The 26055-nt window shown below is 39.1% G+C and overlaps 1 protein-coding gene across 4 annotated transcripts in view; it reads right to left on the bottom strand.

Moving 5' to 3' along the window:
• The window catches only part of Trim37 (tripartite motif containing 37), a 138924-nt gene that overhangs the window by 82290 nt on the left and 30579 nt on the right, over positions 1-26055 (bottom strand). For all 4 annotated transcript variants that reach the window (XM_031351971.1, XM_031351972.1, XM_031351973.1 and 1 more), the window contains 5 exons: positions 22023-22147; positions 18103-18153; positions 15194-15275; positions 9204-9280; positions 982-1161 (listed from right to left, as the gene is read on the bottom strand). In XM_031351971.1, the coding sequence (XP_031207831.1) occupies positions 982-1161; positions 9204-9280; positions 15194-15275; positions 18103-18153; positions 22023-22147 (515 nt within the window). The remainder of the gene's footprint in view (positions 1-981; positions 1162-9203; positions 9281-15193; positions 15276-18102; positions 18154-22022; positions 22148-26055) is intronic.

Raw genomic sequence — 26055 nt, 5'->3', positions numbered from 1 at the left:
ACCAAAAAAAAAAAAAACAAACAAAAGAAGTCCTGGCAAATCTTAAATTCCCTAGGTAGACACGCATAGCCTTAAACTCCTGATCCTCCTAATCTACCACCTAAACTCTGGAATTACAAATGTGTACCACCACACCTGGACATTTCATTTTTGTTTCCACACTCCTAACACGATTTTACCAGAAACTGAAATATGTTCTGTAAAAGTAAGCTTGAAAAGTCTGTCACTGAAATATTACACTGTCAAATAGAGATAAAAAACAAAACAAAACAAAACAAAAAAAAACAACCCTTTGTAACACCCTCACTATTCTATTCTTAGATACCCTCAGTATTCAGATTTCAGTCACATGCTCTATGCACAAGCTGAGGCAGTTTAATCAGTATTCTTGTTGGAACAGCATTCCTCTAACTGTGGAATTAACTCTAACTCTGATTCTTCTTTTCTATTTTCTCCCTCCATTCCCCAAGACAGGGTTTCTCTGTGTAGCCCTGGCTGTCCTGGAACTCACTCTGTAGACCAGGCTGGCCTCAACTCAAAATTTCAGATTTTGGATTTTTAGTTGAGTATGGTCAACCTATAAAACCACCTTTAAAAATTATTATTAATATTATGTTGTTGTTGTTGTTGTTTTTATTATTTTTGGAGTCAAGGTGTCTTTTAACCCATACTGGCTTTAAACTTGTTTTGTATCCTAGACTGACTGTTCATGAACTCTAGCCTTTTCTGGCTCTAAATCTCAAATACCAGGATTACAGGTATGAGGCATCACATCTGGCGATATTTTCCTTTTTAATGGAATCAATGAATGTTGTCAAACCATTTTCTCACTTTTATTATTCATCTAACTACATGGAATTCCTGAAATAAAAGTTATAATTAGTGTGAATTTCAATATATGTTTGTTAAATGAAACTCAGAAATACAGTTTTGATGATATTATTTCCCTTATAAGTTATAATATCAAATATCTCAAATTACCTTAAAATCACTGTATCATTTTGTCGGTTCAAGTATCCTTCATTTGCAAGTAAATCCAAACGGAAAAATCTATTGTAGCCCCAGCACTCTCCAACTTCAAAATCAGATGCAAATTCTCGAATGATATTTTTGGTAGGATCGTTGCAGGACTGATGAACCATTTCTACGCGATACTCATACCTAATATGCAGAAACTATTGTTAGTACAATCAGCAAAGTAAAGATAATTATAAGAAAATAAACTTGTTACTCCAGCTGAATTCCTTTCAAAAAAGGTATCATTTACAGGAATAGCAGTATCTCAAAGTGGCCACCCCATGACAAAAGCAACTTAGGGGAGGGAGGAATTTCTTTGGCTTGTACTTCCACATCACAGTTCATCATTGAAGGAAGTCAGAACAGGAACTCAAACAGGACGGGTTCCTGGAGGCAGGAGCTGGTGCACGGAGCCCAGAGGAATGGTGCTTACTGGCTTGCTCAGTCTGTTTTCTTATAGAACCCAAAATCACCAGCCCAGGGATGATGCAACCCACAACGAGCTGGGCCATCCCCCATCAATCACTAATTAATGACCTATAAGTGTTCCTGCAGCCTGATCTTATAAAGCCATTTTCTTAATTGAGGTTCTCTCAAATTACTTTAGCTTGGATCAAGTTGACATAAATTTATGCAGCACAATTGAGCTCTTGTCACCCTGACCTCACTGTTAAGCCATAGCCTTTCCTTTCTTACTTATCCCCAAGATCGCACATTAATTTCAATATGACAACATAAAACATTTTACAAACTTAAAAGTCCCACATCTTTACAAACTCAAACACCTTAAAACAGCCAGTCTTCTAAAATTCAAACTCCCTCAGCTGTGGGCTCCTGAAAATCAAAAATACATACTTTCTTACTACAAGAGGAAAGAACCAGGTCATAATCACAGTCTGAACAAAGCAAAACCAAAGTCCCAACAGGATAAAGGATATAATGTTTAATGTCTAGGATCCACTCATGATCTTCTGGGCTCCTTGGAAGAGCTTGGGTAACTTCTCTGGTTCCACTATCTACAGCACAGTTTGTCTTGTAAAGTCTGGCAGGCTCCATTCCACCGAAGAAAGCTATTCTTTGTGGTTATTCCAGGGTCTTGACATCTTCAAAATTCTGGTGTTCTAGCTGCAACTGAGCTGCACTTTCACCAATATCCTCTAGGACTGCATCTCTTCATTGTGCTGAGCCTTGACTTCTTTGCATAACCCTTTCAGTCCTACACTGTCACCAGTGGCCTCTCACAGTGCTAGGCCTCAGCTGTTCTCCATGAACCTTCATGCCTTCAAAAACCACTACCACCTGGATGACTCTTACACTATCAAGGTCAGAGGCCAGTGAGGTACAACTTTGGCTGCCTCTGCAACAATTTCTATATGCTGACTCTCAGGAAACACTTCCTGAGACATTTCTTTTCAGTGATGCTGGGCTCTTCTTAATCATTGCTAATTTCTCAACTCCAGTGAAACGGCATCAACTGTCCCGGTAAAATAGACTTTACTTTAGTGGTTGTAGATTATTTTTAATCACCAATTCTTCAGCTCCAGCTGACCAGAAACCACAGAGTATTCACACAAATGGTCTGATAGTCTTCCCTCTGAAACATCACAAGCCAGACTTCCATCTGGATGCTCTCAATATTCTTATCTTCAACACTCCTAGAGAACAACCCACTGAGATCTCAATACTCAATGGCTCTTTAGCCCAAAGTTCCAAAGTCCTTCCACAGTCCTCTCCAAAATACAGTCAGATCTGTCACAGCAACACTCCACTATTCTGATACCAAATTGTCTTAGTGAGGGTTACTAGGGAAGGAAAGGTCTTATTTGGCTTACATCTCCATATCACACCATTCATCATTGAAGGCAGTCAGAGCAGGAACTCAAGGAGGGAAGGAACCTGGAGGCAAACCTCTCTCTGGGGAAACTCTACTCTCCCTTTAAATTCTCACCCAAATATAGTAGTCCACACCTACAATCTCAGCACTTAGGAGATAAAGACAAGACTATCATGAACTTAAGGCATCCTTGTCTATATCAAGTTAACAACAGCCTGGGTTTGAATCCCTCAATTTAAAACAAAAAGATAAGACAAGGAAAAAAGAGCCGGGCAGTGGTGGCGCATGCCTTTAATCCCAGCACTTGGCTTCCCAGCACTCAGGCTTTCTGAGTTCGAGGACCCCCTTTTATAAAGATTTATTTTTATGTGCAAAAATGTTTTGCTTTCATGTACATCTGTATGAGGATGCCAGATCCTCTTGAACTGGAGCTAAAGACAGTTGTAACCTGCCATGTGGGTACTGGGAATTGAACAAGGGTCTTTTGGAAGAGCAGGCAGTGCTCTTAACCACTGAGCCATTTCTCCAGCCCCGGAATTTTCTTCCCTATAACAGAAATCACTCAGTGTCCTAGACAGGGTTACTATTGTTGTGATGAAATGCCATGACCAAAATAAGTTGGGGAGTAAAGGGTTTATTTAGTTTATACTTCCATATTATTGTCCATCATTGAAGGAAGTCAGGACAGGAACTCAAATAGGACTGGAATCTGGAGGCAGGGGCTAATGCAGAGGCCATGGAAGGGGTGCTGCTTACTGGCTTGCTCCTCATGACTTGCTCAGCCTGCTTTCTTAAAGAACCCAGGACTACCAGGCCAAGGATGGCACCACCCCCAACAGGTGGTGCCCTCCCCCATCAATTACTAGGTAATTGCCCCACGGGCTTGCCTACAGTCCAATCTGGGGCATTTTCTCATTTGAGGCTCCTTCTGCTCCAATAATTCTAGCTTGTGTCAAGTTGACATAAAACTAGCTAGTACACTCACTAAATACTACTTGAAAACAAGTCCCAATATGTCTCATGTAGAAACTTTACTTATTACACACGTTTAAGCTCACACACCTTGAGAAAGTGAATAAAGCTTGAAGAAAAATATGAAGTGTTTCTGCAGATCCTCGCCGATAAGTCAGACTTACTTGAGTACTATCTAGACTGCTACACAGCGATTCATGTGTTTATTCTGGATTTTAACAGTTAAATTACCCCACTGCTAAACTCTGAACTGCAAGATTAGATGTCATGTCAACATTTAATGGAAGAGGATTCTGAACCCACAATGCTTCCTAAAATGATAAGTGAATTAACAAATTATATTTATCAGAATAGAAGACTACATGGAAGTGTTTAGAAAATATCAAACACACTTGTACAAATTCCAATCTTTTCTAAACATACTACTTTGAATACATTACATTATCAATGATAAGTTATTAACATTTCTAAAACAATGTGAACTTCAAATTCCTGAAATAGGGCTTGGAGATATAGTGCAGTAATAAGAGTCTTAAATCCTGGACCAAAAGGCTGAGTTAGGAGAATCATGAGTTCAAGGACATCTTGGGTTACCTGGTTTAAAAAAAAAAAAAATCCTGTTTCATAAGACTTCAATCCCCCTCCACCTTCATTCAGTGGAATAGCTGCTGCTAAGGTGCTGATATTTCTGTAAATAAGCTCCCACCCATGGTCTTCCAAAGTAGTCCTAATTATAACTCACTGGACTACAAAAAGAAAAAGGACATGAAAGTAAAATGGGGACTACCTGGAATTAAGAAGGGACTTAGAGCCAGGTAGTGGTGGCGCACGCCATTAATCCCAGTGCTTGGGAGACAGAGGCAAGCGGATTTCTGAGTTCGAGGCCAGCCTGGTCTATAGAGTGAGTTCCAGAGCAGCCAGGGCTACACAGAGAAACCCGTCTCGAAAAACAAAACAAACAAAACAAAAACAAACAAACAAAAAAAAGGGACTCATAGGGGTAATAGAGTAAATATAATAAAACTTCACACATGTATGAAAACGCTATAATGAAGTTGGACATGTTGCCACGTGCCTTAAATCCCAGCTCTATGGGCAGCAGACATGAATTGATCTATGAGCACATGGCTAGACCAAGATCCAGATCAGCCAGGGCTATACAGTCAGACCCTGGAGAAATAGTTAAAAGCACTTGTTCCTCTTCTCGCGGAGGTGTGGGTTCAATTCTCAGCACCCACATGGCAGGTTACAACCATCTGTAACTCCAGTATCAAGGGATTCAGTGCCCTCCTCTGGCCTCTGTAGGCACCAGGACTATACCTACAGACATACAAGTAAAACTATCATATACATGAAGTTAAAAAGGAAAAAAGCCTGGCAGTGGTGCCATGCACCTTAATCCCAGAACTGGACAGGCAGAGGCAGGCAGATCTCTGCAAGTTTGAGGCCAGCCTGGTATACAGAATGAGTTCCAAAACAACCAGGTCTGTTACACAGAGAAACAAGCAAACACAACAAAAAGCAAAACCAACCAAACAAAATAGCCCAGCTTAATCCCAGCACTCAGGAGATCACACACAGCCTGGCCTACATAACAAGCTCTGGATCAGCCAAGAGCAAGATCCTGTCTCAAAAAAGGAGAGAAACAAAAACCCCAATTTAATTACTATTATTTTTTTTTAAAGATTTATTTATTCTATATAAGTACACTGTAGCTGTCTTCAGACATACCAGAAGAGGGTGTCAGATCTCATTATAGATGGATGTGAGCCACCATGTGGTTGCTGGGATTTGAACTCAGGATCTTTGGAAGAGCAGCCACTTACCCACTGAGCCATCTCACCAGCCCCAGAATTTATGTCAAGGATTTTTTTTTTTTTTTTGGATTTTCGAAACAGGGTTTCTCTGTGTAGCCCTGGCTGTCCTGGAACTCACTCTGTAGACCAGGCTGGCCTCAAACTCAGAAATCCACCTGCCTCTGCCTCCAATTTAATTATTATGTATTACTAGTATATATAATATATACTAATAAAAATATTAAGACTAAGAACACCTAAGAATAAACAGAAACTTAAAAAGTAAAAATACTACTATTTAGTTTTTAATTCAAAGAAGATATACTGTCCTATGAAGTCCCTTTAAAAATTATACCTTCTAAACAAAATACAAGCTGATAGAAGTCAGACGCTACTGGACAATGGTGTGTTGTGTGTGCATAGGTGTGCTCACCTGCACATGGAAGCAAGAGGACAAGCTTAAGTTTCCCTGAAGCATTTTCTATCTTATTTGAGATAAGGTCTCTCTTATTGTACTAAAACAAAAATTAGGCTAAGCTGGCTATCCAGGGAGCCCTAGGGATCTACCTATCTTTACTGTTCCAGAACTGAGGTTCTAAGCATGTACCATCAAGTCCAGCTTTCTTGCAAAGGTTCTAGGGGACAAACTCAGTAAGTACTTCATTAGCTCAGCTGTCTCCCCAGCCCCAAAGGGTATTTTCATGAAATCATAAAAATGTTCTAAAATTCGGTATCAATGATAGTTACAGTTGTAGAGCCCTATGAATTTTTTTAAAAACCACCTTACTATATATTTTTAAATAGCTCTCAATTTTATTAATGTTTAAAAAGAAAATCCTAAGAGCAGGCAAGCTATAAATCTTAGCAGCTATATGGAGAAGCCAACCACATGGTGCTAAGCAACCACACGACAGGGATGGCACATTAGAGAAAGAATAAGGTGAAGCCTAATGAATTAGGGTAAACATGCTTACATCAGAGGAGAAAAGCAGGGAGGGGAAGCTTTTCTACATAATCCAGAAAAGTGAGAAAACCCACTGAATTGTACAACTTTTTAACAGATGGGATTTAAGGTACTTGAATTATACCTTATTTGTTTAAAAATTCTCAACTGGGTTCAAACTTTGCGAAGCCCAACTATAAAACATATTTCAGCCAGGTGGTAGTGGCGCACGCCTTTAATCCCAGCACTTGGGAGGCAGAGGCAGGCAGATTTCTGAGTTCGAGGCCAGCCTGGACTACAGAGTGAGAGTTCCAGGACAGCCAGGGCTATACAGAGAAACCCTGTCTCGAAAAAAAAACAAAAACAAAAACAAAAACAAAACAAACAAACAAAAAACATATTTCAATCCAAACTTACATTTGTAAAAATTAAGTATATACATAGATATAAAAACCTAGTGGTTGGGACTGGTGAGATGGCTCAGGGGGTCTTCCAAAGGTCCTGAGTTCAAATTCCAGCAAACACACATGGTGGCTCACAGCCACCTGTAATGAGATTTGAAGCCCTCTTCTGGGCTTCAAATAATAATAAATAAATAATATATATATATATAATATAATAATAAATATTGGGCCAGATATTATTATGTATAATAATAAAAATTGAGCCAGAGCAAGCAGGAACTGAGCAAGTAGAGTTGATCGGGGCGAGCGGGGTCGACTGAAGCGAGCAGAGGTCCTAAAAATTCAATTCTCAAGCCACATGAAGGCTCACAACCATCTGTACAGGTACAGTGTACTCACATACATTAAATAAATGAATAAGCCTTAAAAAAAACCTAGTAGTCTTAAATTTAAGTCATAGTAATAAGATTTTCAAAATTGTGAAGCAAGAGAATGGTGCTTTGAATGACAAATATCCTCCACAGTCTTAGCATTTGAATGTCTGGTCCCACTTGGTGGCACTGTTTTGGGAAGCATGAGAGGTATGAGCTTGTTGAACAAAGTTTGTCACTGGGGAAAGTTTTGAGATTTTAAAGACTTGAACTTACTCTGCTTCCTGCTTCTGACTGAGAACATGAGCACCTAGCACTGTAGATGCCATGTCACCTGACGCCACAATGCCCTACAGTGGTAGACACGGACTCTATCCCTCCGGAACCATAAACCCATCCTTCTCTAAGTCCCCTTGGTCAGGATGTCGTATCCCAGCCATGGACATGCAAACACAGTTCTTTACAAAAACTACGTGCTTTTCATAAAGTCTTTATGTTAACACACAACAGACTTTTTGGTTTGGTTTTGTTTTTCAAGACAGGGTTTCTCTGGGTAGGCCTGGCTGTCCTGGAATTTGCTCTGTAGAGTGGCCTTGAACTTTCTGGCTGTGTTGGGATTAAAGGTATCCACCATGCCTGGTTGACAAGACACTTTATCCACACTCACATAAATTTTCTATGTGTAAATATATATATGAAGCCTCTGTAGAGACAGGAGACAATTAAGATTAGCTTCTCTCCTTCCACAGTGTGGGTTCCAAGAATTAAAGTCAGATGGTCAGATTTGACAGCAAGCAAATTTACTAGCTGAGCCATTTCATCAGCCCAGCTTATTGACATTTTTACTGTGGTATTTTTCACTCGGTGACAATGACTCATCAGGGTCCTGAGAGAAGATAATTATGAGAACTGAAACTCCACACCACCATAAGACACTGCAGACTATAGCTATGTACATCCTTCACAGAATTAACAATCAAAGAGCCAGGCAGAGTAGCACTCTCTGATTTCTAAGCAATCTGCCGATAGAAGCAGGAAGATTACACCAGCATACATAGTGAGTTCAAGGTCAGTCTGAGTTATATAGTGAGATTCCATCTCAAAATCAAACCAACTAACCAAACAAAAACACAACAAAACCCAAGGGTACAACTCAGTGGTAAAATATGTGCACAGGGCCCTGTGCTTGATTCCCAGAACTACAGATAGAGAGAAAGGGAGGTGGGAGAGGAGAAGATAAAAGGGAGAAATAGAACAATACAAGCCAGGAATAGTTGCACACATCTTTAATCCCAGCACTGAGAGAGAAAAACTATCAATTCAAAGCTAAACAGTGACACTCTGTCCCCTCCACCCCCCAAAAAAAGACATAAAATGGTAATTTTAAAAAATACTTAATAAGAATTGTAGAGCTGAAGTGTACTGGCTGGTTTTATGTTGACTTGACAGAAGCTAGAGTCATCAGAGAGGAAGCAGCCTCATTTGAGGAAATGCCTCTGTAAGATCCAGCTGTAAGGCATTTTCTTAACTAGTGACTGATGGGGGAGGGCCCAGCACATTGTGGGTGGTGCCACCCCTGAGTTGGTGTCCTGGGTTCTATGAGAAAGCAGGCTGAGCAAACCACAGGAGCAAGCCAGTAAGTAGCACCCTTCCATGGCCCCTGCATCAGCTCCTGCCTTCAGGTTCTTGCCCTACTTGAGTTCCTGTTCTAACTTCCTTTGGTGATAAATAGCAATGTGGAAGTGTAAACTAAATAAACTCTTTTCTTCACAACTTGCTTTTTGGTCAGAGTTTCATCACAGCAACAAAAACTCTAAGACATAAAATACACGAAGTAATATTGAAAAAGTTAATTAAATCACTTACTTGGAAGTTTCAGGTAAGCCAGCCGATAATTCCAAAAATACAGATAAATAATAGCCACGTACAACTCCATTTCCATCCTTAATAAAACAACAGAAGGAAAAGGAGGTTATACAAAACAAACTACAGATAAACTCTAACAAAAAATTTAATGAAACAATGAAGTCAACAAACAGAACACAGACTGTTATCAGGTAATTGGGTTAACAAATATATGTAAGCTTGGGGCTGGAGAGATGGCTCAGTGGTTAAGAGCACTAACTGCTCTTCCAGAGGTCCTGAGTTCAATTCCCAGCAACCACATGGTGGTTTACAACCATCTGTAATGGGATCTGATGCCCTCTTCTGGTGTATCTGAAGATAGCTACAGTATACTCATATACACTGTACATATACATAAGATATACATAAAATAAATAAATCTTTAAAAAAAAAAGTATGGCTAAGCTTAAAAACCAAAAAAAAAAGGTAAAAATCCAGGTTTTAGTCTATAACAATTTTAAACTTTCATACATTAAAAAAAGTAATACTATCTACATTAATAAATTAAGGAAACTATTTAAAAAGTTACATCTTTAACATCTACAGACATGTTAACAAATCAGTCTTGAGAAAGAACAAAAACTCAAATGACAAAAGGCAAACAAGTCCTTCTTTTCACTAGAAGTGAATGAACTGGAAACCGGATATAATAATGAGGGCCTACCTCATGGACAGTGCTCTGCTCCTGAGCTATATTCCCACATTCAAGCTAGAATTTTTAAAGTAAGGGGATAATATTCAAAGTAAAGAGAACTATAACAACAGGAAAAAGAAACAAACCTGACTAAAGATAGGGAAAATACATTAAGTAGATTTGTTTATTAAAAAAAAAAGTAAACAGGGAAGAAAACACGGATAGATCACGAATTATTAAGATGTGTTAACTAAAACCATGATGAATATGACCTCACAAGAATTAGGACAGTCCCTTTAATAAATGTAGAAAAGAGCTGGCAAAGTCCACTAGAGTAAAACATTCTTGCACTGCTATTAATATGCAAATGTTGTTAAATGGTGTTTCCTTAAAAAATAAAAACAGCCTTTCTCCCTGGCCCAGCCATTCTACTTCTGAAGATGTACGGGATAACTGAAAACAGTTTCTCAAAGACATGCCTGGCACTCTGTTAACAGCAGCCAAGGTGTGAGCACATAGTTAAGACCCTCTCTCAAGAAAGGAAGGACGAGCTCAGTGGAAAAAATGAGTGAACAAAATGTAAAATATACATATAATGGAGTAGTATTCATCTTTATCAATGAATGCAAACTCTATGCTATAAACATTTTTTTAAAAAGATGAACCTTGAGGACGCTATCTATGTTCACTATGCTGAGTCTAATAAGCCAGTCACAGTAAATCACTGTGTGAGCCATTCCAGAGTCATACATAGTCACAGAAATTGAATATAGAATAGGACCTATCAAAGGCTGGGAGGAGGAGAAACACCTGTTTAAAGTTAAGCATTGCAAAGTCTGAGACAGGAAATCATAGACTAATGGATGCTAGCTTGGACTTCACTATAAGGCTCAGGCTTGACTCAAACTCAAACCCTGGCCTGTTTTTGTTTGTCTTGAGATGGTGTCTCATACATATAGCCGTAGCTGCCCCTAAACTCAAACATAAGCCAAGCTGGTCTCAAACCTAGAAATCTACCTGTCTCTGTCTCTGCCTTTACCTCTGCCTCCAGATTGCTAGAATTAAAGACAAGTCCTCCAAACTGAAACATTCTACCCTGGAGAGCTCCATTAAGGTTCCTAAGACTCAAAAGGAAACAAAATTTACAAGTCTCAGAAAACATCTAAAACTAAATAAAATAAAATAAAATAAATTCAGAAGCCTCCTCCAGGGTTACTGAAGTAGTAAATAGTTGTCTAGAGAGGAGATGCTCCCACCTGTCAGCTGCCTGCAAGTCACACTGGGAACTCCAGGGATGCAGCTTGCATGTATTCATGGGCTTTTCAATAATGGAGCTGCTTTTAAGTCATCCATGTTCTTGTAAGTAAACCCTTGTCCATACTTTTCCAATAAACTCACTGGTTCATTAAGCTCTATCTGCTTCTCCAGTATCTTCCTGCTGAGTATCTGTAAGCCTCCAACTGGATGTTAATGCTGTTCCCTCAGTCAAGCTACTACAGCTTATCTGAAGAATGTCATAAATGCCTGGTTTTTTTTAAAGATTTATTTATTTATTTTATGTATATGAGTACACTGTAGCTGTACAGATGGTTGTGAGCCTTCAGGTAGTTGCTGGGAATTGAATTTAGGACCTCTGTTCACTCCAGTCAACCTTGCTCGATTCCGGTTGGCCCCGCTTGCTCCAGTGCTCCCTCTGGCCCAAGATTTATGACACAGAAAATGACTATCAATAGCTATTAATACAACAAAGAAAAAAACCACACAAGACATTTCACTATAAAAGAACACTAATTCATGCCAAAGGAATGTATCTAAAGCCAGGCCTCACGGTTCATAGCTGTAATCCCAGCATTCAGAGTGCTACTGCAGAAGGATCATGAGGTCAAGATTAACCTGAATTACACAGTAAAGATTAGGCCAGCCTGGAACAGATAGAAAAAACCTGTCTCGCTAGGCAGTGGTGGCGCATGCCTTTAGTCCCAGCACTTGGGAGGCAGAGGCAGGCGGATTTCTGAGTTCCAGGCCAGCCTGGTCTCTAGAGTGAGATCCAGGACAGCCTGGTCTATACAGAGAAACCCTGTCTCAAAAAACAAAAAAAACAAAAAAAAAAACAAAAACAAAAAAACAAAAAACAAAAAAAAAAAAAAGAAAGAAAAAACTTGTCTAGAGATTAAAAAAAAGGGGGGGGGGAGGGTAAGGGCAGGAAGAGATGGTGCAAGAAAGACTGAGCAGTAGTTAAGAACATTTGACCAAAGTTCAATTCTCAGCACTCACACAGTATATCACATGAGATACAGGACCACCTATAATCCCAATTCCAGGGGATCTGATACCCTCCTCTTCTGGCCTCCAAGAACACTAATGCTTATATGTAGTATTCATACATACATACATACATTACATTACATTACATACAGGCATTCACACATGCCCATAAAAAATAAAAAAATTTTAAAAACTAAAAAGCTTAGTCACATCTCTGTTGGGTTAATATTACTGTGCACTGCAGAAGGCTGTCTTTGTATTATTCCAGTGCTGATTTCTGTGCCTGCCCAGAGGAGAAAGCAGACTGGGGGACTTTAATGTTGTTATTTTATTGGATCATCTCCTGCCTGAGTATTTTGTAAACACTGCCTCTCTCACCTTCTGATTGGTTTTAATAAAAAGCTGATGGTGTGTAGTAAAGCAGGAGAGGTTAGGCAGGACTTCTGGGGAGAGGGTGGAGGAGGTGGGGATAGAACTCTGGGAAAGAAGAGTCAGGCGAGGAAGAACCTGCCAACCAGACATGGAGGAAGAAGCAGGCTAGATGTAGGGCAGTGAGGGGCAGTGGTCTGCTCAGGTAACTTAGGCTCAGTCTACTATTTGGCCTTCAGCCCTAGAGGCTCTGTGGGCAGTTTTCTGCTTGCAGGGGGCGGAAAAAACTCGGCCATAACTCCTGAGTCTTTGGCTCCTGCTTCAGCCACAACCCCTCACAGCTGCCCCTGCAGGACATGTGTGCTCTATCAGGCAGACAACGCCCCAAGCTTCCAGCATTCTAGCTGGACCCTATCCCCAGTCATCTGACCACAGCACAGTCAGGCATGCCAGGCCCCATACAATAAAAGGGGTGGTTTGCCCCCTCCTCACTCTCTTGCTCTTTGTTCCTCTCTTGCCCTCTTTCCTCTCTTGCCATCTTCCTCCTCTCTCTTGTTCTTCATTCCTCTCTTGCTTTCTTCCTTTCCTTTCTCTTTCTTTTCTCTTCTCCTTCCTCTCCTTTCTCTCTACCTGACTGGCCTATTTTCTCCTTCCTACAATAAAATATCTCATTTATACATTGCCTCCTTTTTAACTAATGTGGGCCCCGCCGGCAAGGTCTTAAACATAATAAATATAAGTCTCTGTGTCTTTATTCAGAGCTATGGCAGGCATAGAAAGACCACACAGTTACATAGCTCTATATTCAACCATCAGTTAAATTTAATCAGCATATTTTCAATGATTTTCAGTACTTGTGGCTTTCCTTTGGGTTGCTGGGTATTGCATAGCAGATAAGTACTCTCAAACTGAGCTACAGGACAACTCTTTTTAAGTTTTTTTTTTCCTTTTCCATGATCTTTAAAGAATTTTCAATTTCCAGCATCGACATAGTGGCTTACTACCACTGGTAACTTTCCTTTCAGAGGATCCAAGATCTTCTTCACCAGGCACTATTGTGGTACACACACAAGCAAGCAAACAAACATATAGAATAAAATAATTATTTAAAAGGGGGAGAGGGGACAGGAGAGATGCCCAGAGGGCCAAGAGAATGAATGGAGTAAGCAGCCTGGGGGAGGGGGGGTGGCTCTAGAAAGTACCAGAGTCCAGGGAGGGAGTTGAGAGACTCTAAGGACTCATTGGGGATGATCTTAGACAAAATGCCCAACACTGGAGAGAGGGAACTCAAAGAGCCCATCTCCAGTAGACAGACAGGGCCTCAAGTGGAGGGACAGGGTTACTAACCCACAGTCAAAATTTCTGACCCAGAATTGCTCCTGTCTAAAAGAATTACAGAACAAAAATGGAGAAGAGACTAAAGGAAAGGTGGTCCAATGACTGGCCCAACTTGGGATCCATCTCATTGGGGATAAGGGGCACCAAGACCTGACACTATTACTGATGCTATGGTGGTGTGCTTATAGACAGGAGCCTGGCATGGTTGTACTGTGAAAGGCCCTACCAGCAGCTGACTGAGACTGATGCAGATACTTATGCCCAACCATTGGACTGAAGTTGGGGAACTCTATGATTGAATTATGGGAAGGATTGAAGAAGTTGAAGGGGAGAGCAACCCCAAAAGAAGACCAGCCCTGTCAACTTACCCAGATTCCAGGGAGTTCCCAGAGACTGAGCCACCAACCAGGAGCATACATGGGCTGAATTGAGGCTCCTGGCACAAATACAGCAGAGGCCTGGTCTAGCCTCAGGGAGAGAAGCTGTGCTTAATCTTCAAGAGACTTGAGGGCCCAGGGAAGGAGGAGCAGTGAGGGGAAGCATCCTCTTGGAGGCAAGGGGGAGGAATGGGATGAAAAACTGTGAGAGGAGGTACTGAGCAGAGGGGTGGGGAATGACTGGAATGTAAATAAAAATAATAAAACGAGGAAGCATCTGTGAGCTGTAATACCAGTACAACTAAAGGAATATACTGCAATAAAATATTTTATTAAAAAAAAATTTGAGCTGGGCAGTGGTGGTGCACACCTTTAATCCTAGCACTAGGGAGGCAGAAGCAGTTGGATCTCTGAGTTAAGGCCAACCTGGTCTACAGAGCAAGTTCTAGGACAGTCAGGGCTACACAGAGAAACCCTGTTTCAGAAAAACAAAACAAAACAAAAAACTAAAAAACCATGTTTAAAAAAAATTTTTTTAGATTTACTTTTTTTATATCTGTTAGGCCTGCATGTATATCTGTGCACCAATATGTGTGCACATCTGACCCTTGGAGGTCAGAAGAGGCTGAAGGATCCCTTCAAACTGGAGTTAAAGACGGCTGTGAGCTATCACGTGGGTGCTGGGAATCAAACCTCAGCCTTCTGTAAGAGTGACAGAGCTCTTAACTGCTGAGACATCTCTCCAGCACTAAAATTTTCTTCTAAACATATTTATCTCCCGAGAAAGCAGAAATAAATTTAGTGATGTTAGAGAGTTTAAACACTAATATTTAACAGCTTTTCACAAATTGAGTAATAAATGGCATAAAGAAGTTACTAATTTCCTTACTCATTTAATAAGTAAACTAATATACTTCAAAACACTAAAGAAAAGTTCAAATTTGAATTTGGAAATAGGAAAAACTTACTGGGTAAACTTTTAACCTCCAGCAAAGTCCTGAAACTTGGAGGGGCGGGCTGTAAACAGGATCTGCTCTCTGCCGCAAAGTACTACAGAAAAAGAAAACAAACCGAATTCCAACAGCAAAACTAATATGAAATGGCAACAAACAAAACCAAAACCAACTCCACACCGTATGTTAATATTTAAAAGACTGAACAACAGAAAGTTACCGAACCCGTCAAAGGTTCACTAAATAAGCTTGGATATATTTATATTTTGAATTAATGATACCAAAACACTCAGTACTTATCTTTTAAGTTTCAATTAAAACACGACAAGAATTCAGTAACTACACCATTTGAGGAAAATCAGAGTACCACTAAGTAGTCCAAACTTAATTCTGGCTCAGTAGCATTCTTTATTATTTCAAATACAAAATACAGTGAAGAGGATGTTGGACTCTCTGGAATTAGAGATACAGACTTACTTTAGGGTACAGCATGTGTTTAGCATATACATAGCCCTCGATTCAGTATTAAGCACCAAAAATGATTAAACAAAACTGACCCCTCCTTTATAGTATACTTTTTAATGGAGAAATAAGAATGCATATCAACCGTTAACGTGTAGGGCAAACTCAGCAAGGATTTTAAGTGGTTTCTACAAAATTAACCCATAAAGATGGAGAAAACAGGCTGAGGCATCTCAGGTGTAAAGTTCCTCCTCAAGCACAAGGACCTCCATCAGTCCTTAGACCTAAGTAAAAACTGTGAGACATGGTGCTTGCACTCGCAATCCCAACACAGGAGAGGGAGAGCCAGATGCACCCTAGGCCTTGATGGCCTGTCAACCTAATGTACTTGGCAACATTCCAGGACACTAAAAGATGTCACCACACACAAACTGAGGGACGGAGAAATGGCTCAGCAGTTAAGGATATTAATTTTCTGTCAGAGGACCTGAGTTCAGTTTCCAGCACCTACAATGAGTACTCTACAATTACCTGTTACACCAGCTCCAAGGAGTCTGAAAACCTCTTCTGGACACCTTGGGTACCCGCACACACACACACACACACAAACACACAATTTGAAATAAAAACTAAAGAGGTGGACAGCACCTAAGGTTGTCCTCTGGCCTCCACGTATAAAGACATACAAGTATAAATTAAAACTAAAATGCACGCATACACACACAAACACACACAGCTCTACCACCACAGGGAAAAAATAAATAGTACAGTATGGCTTTCTACTTAACAGCACCTACTCCCATTTCATTCCCAAAGGTCTTATATTTTTAGGTCCCCTTTTTGTCCTGCACTTGAAGAACAGCCTCTCATAGTCTTCATGTTTTAATTCATTTACTTCTAGACCAATATAGTAATGGACTCCTTTAAATCCCAACCTGGACTACATAGCAAGTTCTAGGGCTAACTGACTATGTAGTGAGACCCTGTTTCAGATGGATGGATGGATGGATGGATGATAATAGAGGGCAGATAGATAGATAGATAGATAGATAGATAGATAGATAGATAGATAGATAGATAGATAGATAGAGCTCAATTCCCAGCAACCACATGGTGGCTCACAACCATCTGTCATGGGATCTGATGCCCTCTTCTTGGTGTGTTTGAAGACATCTACAGTATACCCATATATAATTAATAAATAAATCTTTTTTTAAAAATTGCTATGTAGCTTAACCTAAGAACCTATACATTTCTTATAATAGCCTCTTATGCATAATTTTTCACTTTTAGCATAAAAGCAGACAACCGGTAGCCTTCTTTCCACAATTTTAATTTCTTTGATACAAAACGTAAGTGTGCTCACTTTTTAAAAATATTTCCATTGGGACTGAGAAGATGGCTCAGCAGGTAGATGCACTAGCTGCTGTTAGAGAACTCAAGGTCAGTTCCCTGCACTGCAGTTCACAGCTACCAGTAACTCTAATTCCAGGGAATTGGAAGATCTCCTCTGGCCTCCATGGGCACCAGGCCATGGTGTATATACATGGTGTATTGACATACATGCTGGCAAAACACCAATACATATAAAATAAAAGAAGATAAAATACATAAAATTTAAAATATATTAAGCTGGGCAGTAGTAGCATACATACATCTTCAGTCTCAGCACTCAGAAGGCAGAGGCAGGTGGATCTCTTGAGCTTGAGGCCAGCCTGATCTACAAAGGTTAGCCTAGTGTAGAGATCTAGTTACAGGACAGCTAGGGCTATATAGAGAAAGCCAATTTGAAAAACAAAAGAAAAAGGTTCCTCTTCCCAGATTAAAGAAACAGTCACCCCTGACAATACAAGTTGAACACTACTAATCCATAAATCTGAAATCCAAATGTTCTAAATTCTGAAATTTTTAAAATCCAACAAAGAAGTCATCGAGTAGAAGATACATACCCAACTTTATACCATACAGTGTGCTCAAACCACAGTTACTGAAGATACTATATGGAATTACCTTTAGGTTATATGTTACAATGTATATATAAAACAAAAATATAGTTTGCTTTAGACTGGACCTTATATAACCAAGATATTTTATTATCTATGTGGTTTTAGGTTTGCTTTGTTTTTTTACAGAGTTTCTCTGTGTAGTCCTGGCTGTCTCGGAACTAGTTCTGTAGACCAGGCTACCATCAAACTCAGAGATTTGTCTCCTTCTGCCTCTGGAGTACAGGTATTAAAGGTGTGCACCATCATACACAGCACTATGTGCAAATATTTTTAACTTTGAAATCCAAATACTTCTGCCTTATGACATGAGAAATGAAGCTTGGCATGCACACTCCAGACTAGCTCTTTCCAAGAGGAAACGTTAGTTAAAGAGTTCATCAGCTCTGTCCAGCCACACAATGAGACCGTCTTGGCTTTTGCACACAAGAAGTACCCAGAATTCTAAAAACCTCTTACCTGAAGTTCTCCAAAACAAAAGTAGCTGAATCATAAGATGGTACCAATTCACTAAAAAGAAACAAAAGGAGAAAAAGTTAACTATTACCTTAGTTACAATTTTCATTTAGTTAAAAAACAAGTTACTCGATATTATCGTGAAAGCTTGGCAGCTATTTTGCCTATAAAACACTTCCAATCTTTATTAAGCACAGCATTAAATCAAATCAGTTCATAAAACCATCAAGTTTATAATTAGATTGGAAATACAACAAATACTTCAAGGTTATTTACTAGGAAACACTCCCTTATATGCTTTGGTTATTTTGTATAGTTAGGTGTTGGGGACCTCAAGTTGCTGGGCAAGCACAATATCACTAAGCTACAGCCCCAGCTCGCCTACACTTTTATAGGATTACAATATATAATTGAGGGGACAACTGGGATAGGTTAGTATTAGTAATACTTTCTTGTCAAAGTAAGATGACATCAAATAGCCTAAATTCCATATAATCTTCTCCAAAGAGACCTAATCTATACGCATAGGACGAACTAACTGGTAATAATATATCCTGCTGCTAACTAACTTTAGATCATGCGGATGATTTGTGGCATTGTCAGTAAAACATTTAATATAAACCTATACTACATACAATATTATAATACATTGTCATAATTGTTATGATTATAAATTGAATAAAACAAGGTAAGATTATACCTACAGTGTGGTTTGTCATATGAACATGTTAATAAGCATAAATAAAAAATATTTTAAGTTTTATTTAAATCAGATTATATGGTGATCATGCATGCAGCTCACAGAAGGTAGAGGTAAAAAGATCAGGAGTGCAAGTCTAGCCTCAGTTAAATAGCAAGTCTGAGGCTGATCTAGGCTATGTAAGGCTCTGTTTCAAAAATAATAAAAGAATAAATTTATATAATTAAATCATATATTCTCCAATATAGAAAGATGCACTTTACCCTATGGTTGTTATACACACAGTTCCTATCCAAATTGAGCACGTCAGGCACACCTATCTAATCCCTAGTCAGCTCTGGCATTTCTGATGAGATTCACATCCCACATTTCTGCATCTTTGTGCCTCATGAATCCTGACTAGTTCATAAAAAGTCAAATACCCAAAGGCCTGATCCAATGTTTACTAATTATGTGCTCTAGCATTCAATACATAAAACTCCTATTAGCAGGGCCAATGCAATTAGTACCTGGAAAGCTTTATAAGAGACCAAAAACATGAGAACTCCAAGTAGATTTTCTTAAAATAGACTTCAAATATCAACCAAAAGTAACATGTTTTTGGCTAACATCTGGGTAATATATAATCATTGGTCAGTTTACCCACCAATCACTATATCCTCTAAAATGTAAAGACTTCAACCAATCTTCCTGTCTGTGAATCTATATGCTGGTTTGTTTGTTTGTCTGGGTTTTTCTTTTGTTTTGTTTCCTTTTGTTTTTTTGGTGGAGGTATTTTGGGTTTTTTTGGTTTTATCTTTTGTTTTTTATATATTATGTGTTTATTCTAGTGAAATGTGTTGTTTTTGCTATAAGCCAGATTCAGAGCACAGAAAATCTGTCAATCCCAGGATACTGTGATACTTCTACATGTCCTATTGGTTTCTATCGCTATGATAAGCACTGTGACCAAAAGCAAGCTGGGGGGAGAAAGGGCTTATTTCAGCTTGCAATTCTAAGTCCATCTCTGAGTGAAGTCAAGGAAGAAACTCAGGGCAGGACCCTGAAAGGCAGGAACTGAAGCACAGGCCATGGAGAAGTGCTGCTTATAGGCTTGCTCCTGACAGCTCACTCGGCCTGCTTTCTTATAGCACCCAGGACCACCTGTCAAGGGGTGACACTACCCAGGAGCCTGAGCCTTCTCACATCAATCATTAACCAAGATTGTCGTAAAGATTTTCCTAGAGGACAAGGAAACATAAGAATTTCCTTAAGTTTCCACTTCCCAGATATACCTAGGTTTAGGTCATGTTGACAAAAGCCCTCCAGTACTCTAAATGTGTATTTCTTACAGAAAACTTCCATACCCAAGTAGTGTAACAGACTAGTGCTGTGGAATGTCAATAAAGGCAGAGTTGTGGAGTATACAGCACAGACAGCCTCAATCTCGTGCCCTCTCGGCACTGCTTTAGCTTTCCTCAGTTCCCTTATCTTTCCTCCTGACATTACTCTGATCTTTACAAATAGAATCATGTCATGGTAGTGTCAACTGTCTGTTTTCACAGAAAATGGGAAAGTAGCCTTAAATCATATCTATTCTAAAAATCTGCAAGTCACAGATAATTAAATATTTAGATCACCCAGTTCATCAGAACATCACGAAGGGAAGAAAAGAGACCCAAAGGCATCCACTGTATGGGCTACATAAAATCTACATTCCCTTCTCAACTTAACCAATTCTCCAGACACCTGAAACTAACTATAGACTGACAGTTAATCTTTTATGCTGTTGAGAAGAATTTGAAGATTCAGCCAATCTGAAAAACTGAAAAGGAAATCAAGATTGTAAACTTTTTCTATTAATTGCTCCTTCCCACTTCTTTCAAAATTTGGAGACACTATTTCATCTTCAAAACTTTTTAGTATTATAACTACTTTTAAGTTTTTATTAAAAAGATACACATTTAAAAGGTAAACAAAAAATGAGTAGGGTCTTCAAGGGGACTCAACAACTAAAGGCACTTCTTGCCAAACCTGACTATCTTGGAATTCGATTCCTTACACACAAATGATGAAGAGAGAAAACAGACTTCCCAAGCTACCCTCGGGCCCCCACAGGCACCATAGCATTCAGGAACCACTTCTCACAACAAGAAAGAGTAGTTCTGGGCTGGAATGATGGCTCAGTGGTTAAGAGTACAAACTGCTCTTCCAGAGGTTCTGAATTCAATTCCCAGCAACCACATGGTGTCTTACAACCATCTGTAATGAGATCTGATGCCCTCTTCTGGTGTGTCTGAAGACAGCTACAGTGTACTCATATACATAAAATAAAAATAAATCTTTAAGAAGAAAAAAAAAAAAGAGTAGTAGTTCTTTGGTGGACTTAACAAGAATATCTGTTTTATATGAAAAAAGGAGTGCTAATTAAAGAAAAATATTTCCAATTCCCTATCATTTTCCCTTTACAACCAAAATATGAACCCACTACATTCTTACAATTGTGTTCTCTCTTTCCACCAACTAGGTTCTAAAAAGAATCCAATCCAATCCACATAGTACAAGAGCCTGTAATTACCCACTGAGCCATCTTCAAAGCCTACCACATTTCTGAGACCAGATTTACATGCAAAACAGAGTTCAGCAGCTTACTCTAAGTATTAATAGTACCTTAAAAGAGATTAGCTAGAAATGTTGGCGCACACCTGTAATCCCAACACTTGAGAGGTGAAAAGCAGGCGGGAGCTCAAACTCACCCTCAGTTAAACAGTGAGTTTACTTAAGGTTAGCCTTGGCTACATAAGACCATTTCTTAAAACAAAATTAGTTGGGCTGGTAAAATGGCTTAGTGGGTAAGAGCACTGATTGCTCTTCTGAAGGTCCTGAGTTCAATTCCCAGCAACCACATGGTGGCTAACCCATAATGAGATCTGACACCCTCTTCTTATGTGTCTGAAGACAGCTACAATGTACTTATAATAAATAAATAAATAATAAATAAACAAATAATAAATTTAAAAAATGAAAATTAAAACAAACAAAAACCCAAAATGAGTTAAAATAGCTTATTCAGTGTCTCTTGGAGTCCCGTCCATTCTCCAGAATTTTTTCTCATATTTCCTTAATGAATCTATATTTGATCTGCTTAATTAAAAAAAAAAGAAAAAAAAAAGAAAAATAGTGTATTCAAGTATCTACCCTGATATACAAACTTAAAATGGAAGCACAGTTTTAAAACTGATACCTGGTAAAGTCTGGTGGAACAGGTGTGGTGACAAAGGATGCCATGGGCTTTCGGTGAACTTGCTGGAACATCATTAGGATCTCTGAGCTCTTGGATATCAGCTCACTCTTACTGCAAGACCGCAACTGTGTGAGGAAAACAGTATCTCAACCAATAAAAAATTTGTTCAAAGGCACTCAAAATTTTTAATAAAAAAAGAAAGATGTGGTAGCCTACATGTTTGATCCCAGAACTCGGGAGGCAGAGGCAAGAGAATGAGAGTTTTTTGCCACTCTGGTCTAAATAGCCAGTTCCAGGCCAATCTGGTATACATATCAAGTTCCAGATCAGCCAAGGCTACACAGTGAAAACTTATCTCAAAAATAAATAAAACAGTCTTAATTAAGAAAACTTGGGGCCAGGTGTGGTGGTGCATGCCTTTGATCTTATTGCTTGGAAGGTAAAGACAAGCAGATCTCTGTCAATTCAAGGCTAGCCTGGTCTACGTAGCCAGGTTGAGACCAGCCAGGCAACTAGTTCTGCCTGCTGAGAGGGAGAATTATCCTCCCCAAGGGATGAGCCCCTAAGTGGTTATCCAATATAACATTCAGCCCTGAAATTATATACACATACAACAAAAATGAGCTCAAGTTGTGATTATATATTTTTATACACACACACACCAATAATAATCAAAGAAAAAGGAGCTACCAATGTGGAGAAAGCTTGAGAGGAGTTGAAGGGAGAAGACAACATGGGAACAAGGTAGAAGGAGCTAGAAGAAGCAAAAGAAAGAGGGTAATGTATAGTTTAGATTAGATATACTAAAATAAAATGTAAGAAACTATGGAAAATTACAAAGCTAATATGGTTATTTAATAAAAAAAAAAGTAAAACTGAGCCTATTAGCACATATTTGGAACCCCAGCACTTGGAAGGTGGAAGATTAGAAATTCAAGGTCATCCTCTAGTTATATAAAAAATTTGAGGTCAACCTGCACTTATGGAAAATTCTATCTCAAAAAATTAAAAAAAAAATTAAAAATAGAGACTGGAAACAAGGTTCTGTTGTGAGGAACATCTGCTGCTTAGCAATTAGCCATGTTGTTAAAAGCATCAGTCCTTACAGAGGGCCTGGGTCAATTCCTAGTACCTACAAGGTGGTTCACAACAGGCACACATGTGCTACATACACAAGGAGGAATTCTCACATACATATAAAATAAATTTTTAAAAATGTTAAATTTGGGGGCTGGAGAGATGGCTCAGTGGTTAAGAGCACTGACTGCTCTTCCGAAGGTCCTGAGTTCAAATCCCAACAACCACATGGTAGCTCATAACTATCTGTAACAAGATCTGATGCCCTCTTATGGGGTGTCTGAAGACAGCTACAGTGTACTTACATATAAATAAATAAATCTTTTAAAAAAAAGTTAAATTTGAAAGTGGGTTTGAAAATTAAGAATCTTTGGAGAACCTAAGTTTGCATTCTAACAAATTCTTTATGTGATATTAATCAACTTTTCCCTCCTGTTTTAAGTAAAAATATAAAAAAATAAAAAATTATAAATTTATTTTCATACTGATACCGTTAAACTTTACATATTAATGAGCATATACTCAAGTTCTACACATTTAACAAGCATTTCTTTTTTTAAAAAAGATTTATTTATTATAATTAAGTACACTGTAGCTGTCTTCAGACGCACCAAAAGAGGGCATCAGATCTCATTATAGGTGGTTGTGAGCCACCATGTAGTTGCTGGGATTTGAACTCAGGACCTTAGGTAGAACAGTCAGTGCTCTTACCCGCTGAGCCATCTCACCAGCTCCCAAGCATTTCTAATTTTATATAGCTAATAGAAATACTGATATCACACCTATTTCACACAATCTTTTTTTTTTTTTTTTTTTTTAATGTTCACTGGTGTTTTGATTGCATATGTCTGTAGGAGAGTGTCAGATCCCCTGGAAGAAGAGTTATAGCAGTTGTGAGCTGCCAAGTGGATGCTGGAAATTGAACCCAGGTCCTCTGAAAAACCAGCCAGTACTCTTAACCTCTGAGCTGTCTCTCCAGCCCTCACACAATCTTATCAGTTCTTGAAATATTAAGTTAAGTCAAAGATAAAGAATGAGAAATCTGGGGCTGGAAAGATGGCTCAGCAGTTAAAAGCATTTGCTTATCTTGCAGAGACCTGGGTTTGGTTCTCAGCCCCCACATGGTGACTCACAGCAGCTTACAGATTCAGTACCAAGATATTCTACCTCCTTTTCTGGTCTCTCACGTACCGGACATACATGTACACATACATACATGCAGGGACTCACAGACATATAAAATAAATCCTTTATTAAAAGGAATAAGAAATCTAATGTAGTAAAATATGCACATGTGAATTTTGAATTCAAGAAAACCAATCTGAGGTTCTAGCGCTTTATACTACAATGTGGAATAGTGTCCACCACTGCTTAGTTCTACTGGTTATAAAGATTATGAGGGCCGGGCAGTGGTGGCGCACGCTTTTAATTCCAGCGCTTGGGAGGCAAAGGCAGGCAGATTTCTGAGTTCGAGGCCAGCCTGGTCTACAGAGTGAGTTCCAGGATAGCCAAGGCTACACAGAAAAACTCTGTCTCGAAAAACTAAAATAAATAAACAAACAAACTGGTAAATGAAGAAAAGGCAAAAAACTAAAAAACAAACAAAAACAAAACAAAAAAATCACAACAAAACCACCAACCAACCAACCAACCAACCAACCAACCAATGCCCACGTAAATCTCATATATTGCCTTAAGCTCACAAATCCTCTGGCCATGGGTCTTTCAAATATTTGATGCTACATATAGGTGCGCACCACAATCTCAAGCTGAGGTGCAGACTGCCTTTCATTTCAGTAGTCTCAGAGGAACACCTCGGAGGGAAAAGCATAATTTATTCATTTCACTATTAAAAATAATTATGAAAAGAGATCCTCACATGTGGCTCCTTGTAGATACCATCCTGTTTTTCTAGAACTGAAATTGCTAGTTAGAGTATACTAACAAACAAGCCTGAGATTAACAAATTGCTCTAAAAACTGATTCATGAGATATGTCAAAACAAAGTTCTCTTTAGTACATCTTTTGCCAATATTTATAACTGTCTATTATTGTTTATTAATGTAATGGGTATATCATGGCGTTTTTATGATTTTTTGTCTCACTATTAAAACTCAGTGAAATTTCGCATTACTGGCTACCTAGGCACCCACTTTATCTGTTCACTGTCCTCTGTTAATGGAAACTAGACGACAACCTTCAGTGTCATTACTCAGATGCCAGCCACTGTTTTTGTGTACCCTACTCCCACCTCCCAAAAAGCATTTCTCACTGGCCTGGGACTTGTCAAGTGTGCAAGGCTGGCCAGCTTGCCCCAAGGATCCTCCTGGCCATGTCTGCACAGCCCTGGGATTTACAAAGTTTACCACTGTGCCCAGTTCCTGCTTTTTTTCTTTTTTCTTTTTCTTTTCTTTTTTTTTTTTTTAAAGACAGGGTCTCACCATGCAGCCTTGGCTGGCCTGGAACTCTTTATGTAAACCAGACTGGCCTTAAACTCAGAGATCCACACTTTAATTCCTAAGTGCTGGGATTAAAATTGTGTGCCTCTATAACCCACCTTCATACTATGGTGTTTTTAACATCTTAAAATACTTCTGGCTGAGGAGTATTCTTCCACTTTCTTGCCAGAAGTAGAATGTTCAAATGGAAGCATATCTTTGATATACATACTATAAAATTCAGGGCTTATACAGGAGAAAATATCCCCTGCCTTATCCATCCCAGTTGGTAAGGCACAGACCATTAAGGATAACTCTATAGTTTAAATGTTCTTACCTTTGTTACTACTATGTGCATGCATGTTTCTGTCAGTGTGAGAACATGCCATGCCATGGCATGTACCTGGAAGCAAAAGGATAACTTTGTGGAGTTTGTTCTCTCTCTTCCTATGTATTAGTCAGGGTTTCTATTCCTGCACAAACATCATGACCATGAAAGCAAGTTGGGGAGGAAAGGG

The sequence above is a fragment of the Mastomys coucha genome, unplaced genomic scaffold, assembly GCF_008632895.1.
Source record: "Mastomys coucha isolate ucsf_1 unplaced genomic scaffold, UCSF_Mcou_1 pScaffold5, whole genome shotgun sequence".
Lineage (NCBI taxonomy): Eukaryota > Metazoa > Chordata > Mammalia > Rodentia > Muridae > Mastomys > Mastomys coucha.
The sequence above is the reverse complement of the archived record's forward strand: the minus strand, read 5'-3'. Positions and strand labels throughout refer to the sequence as shown.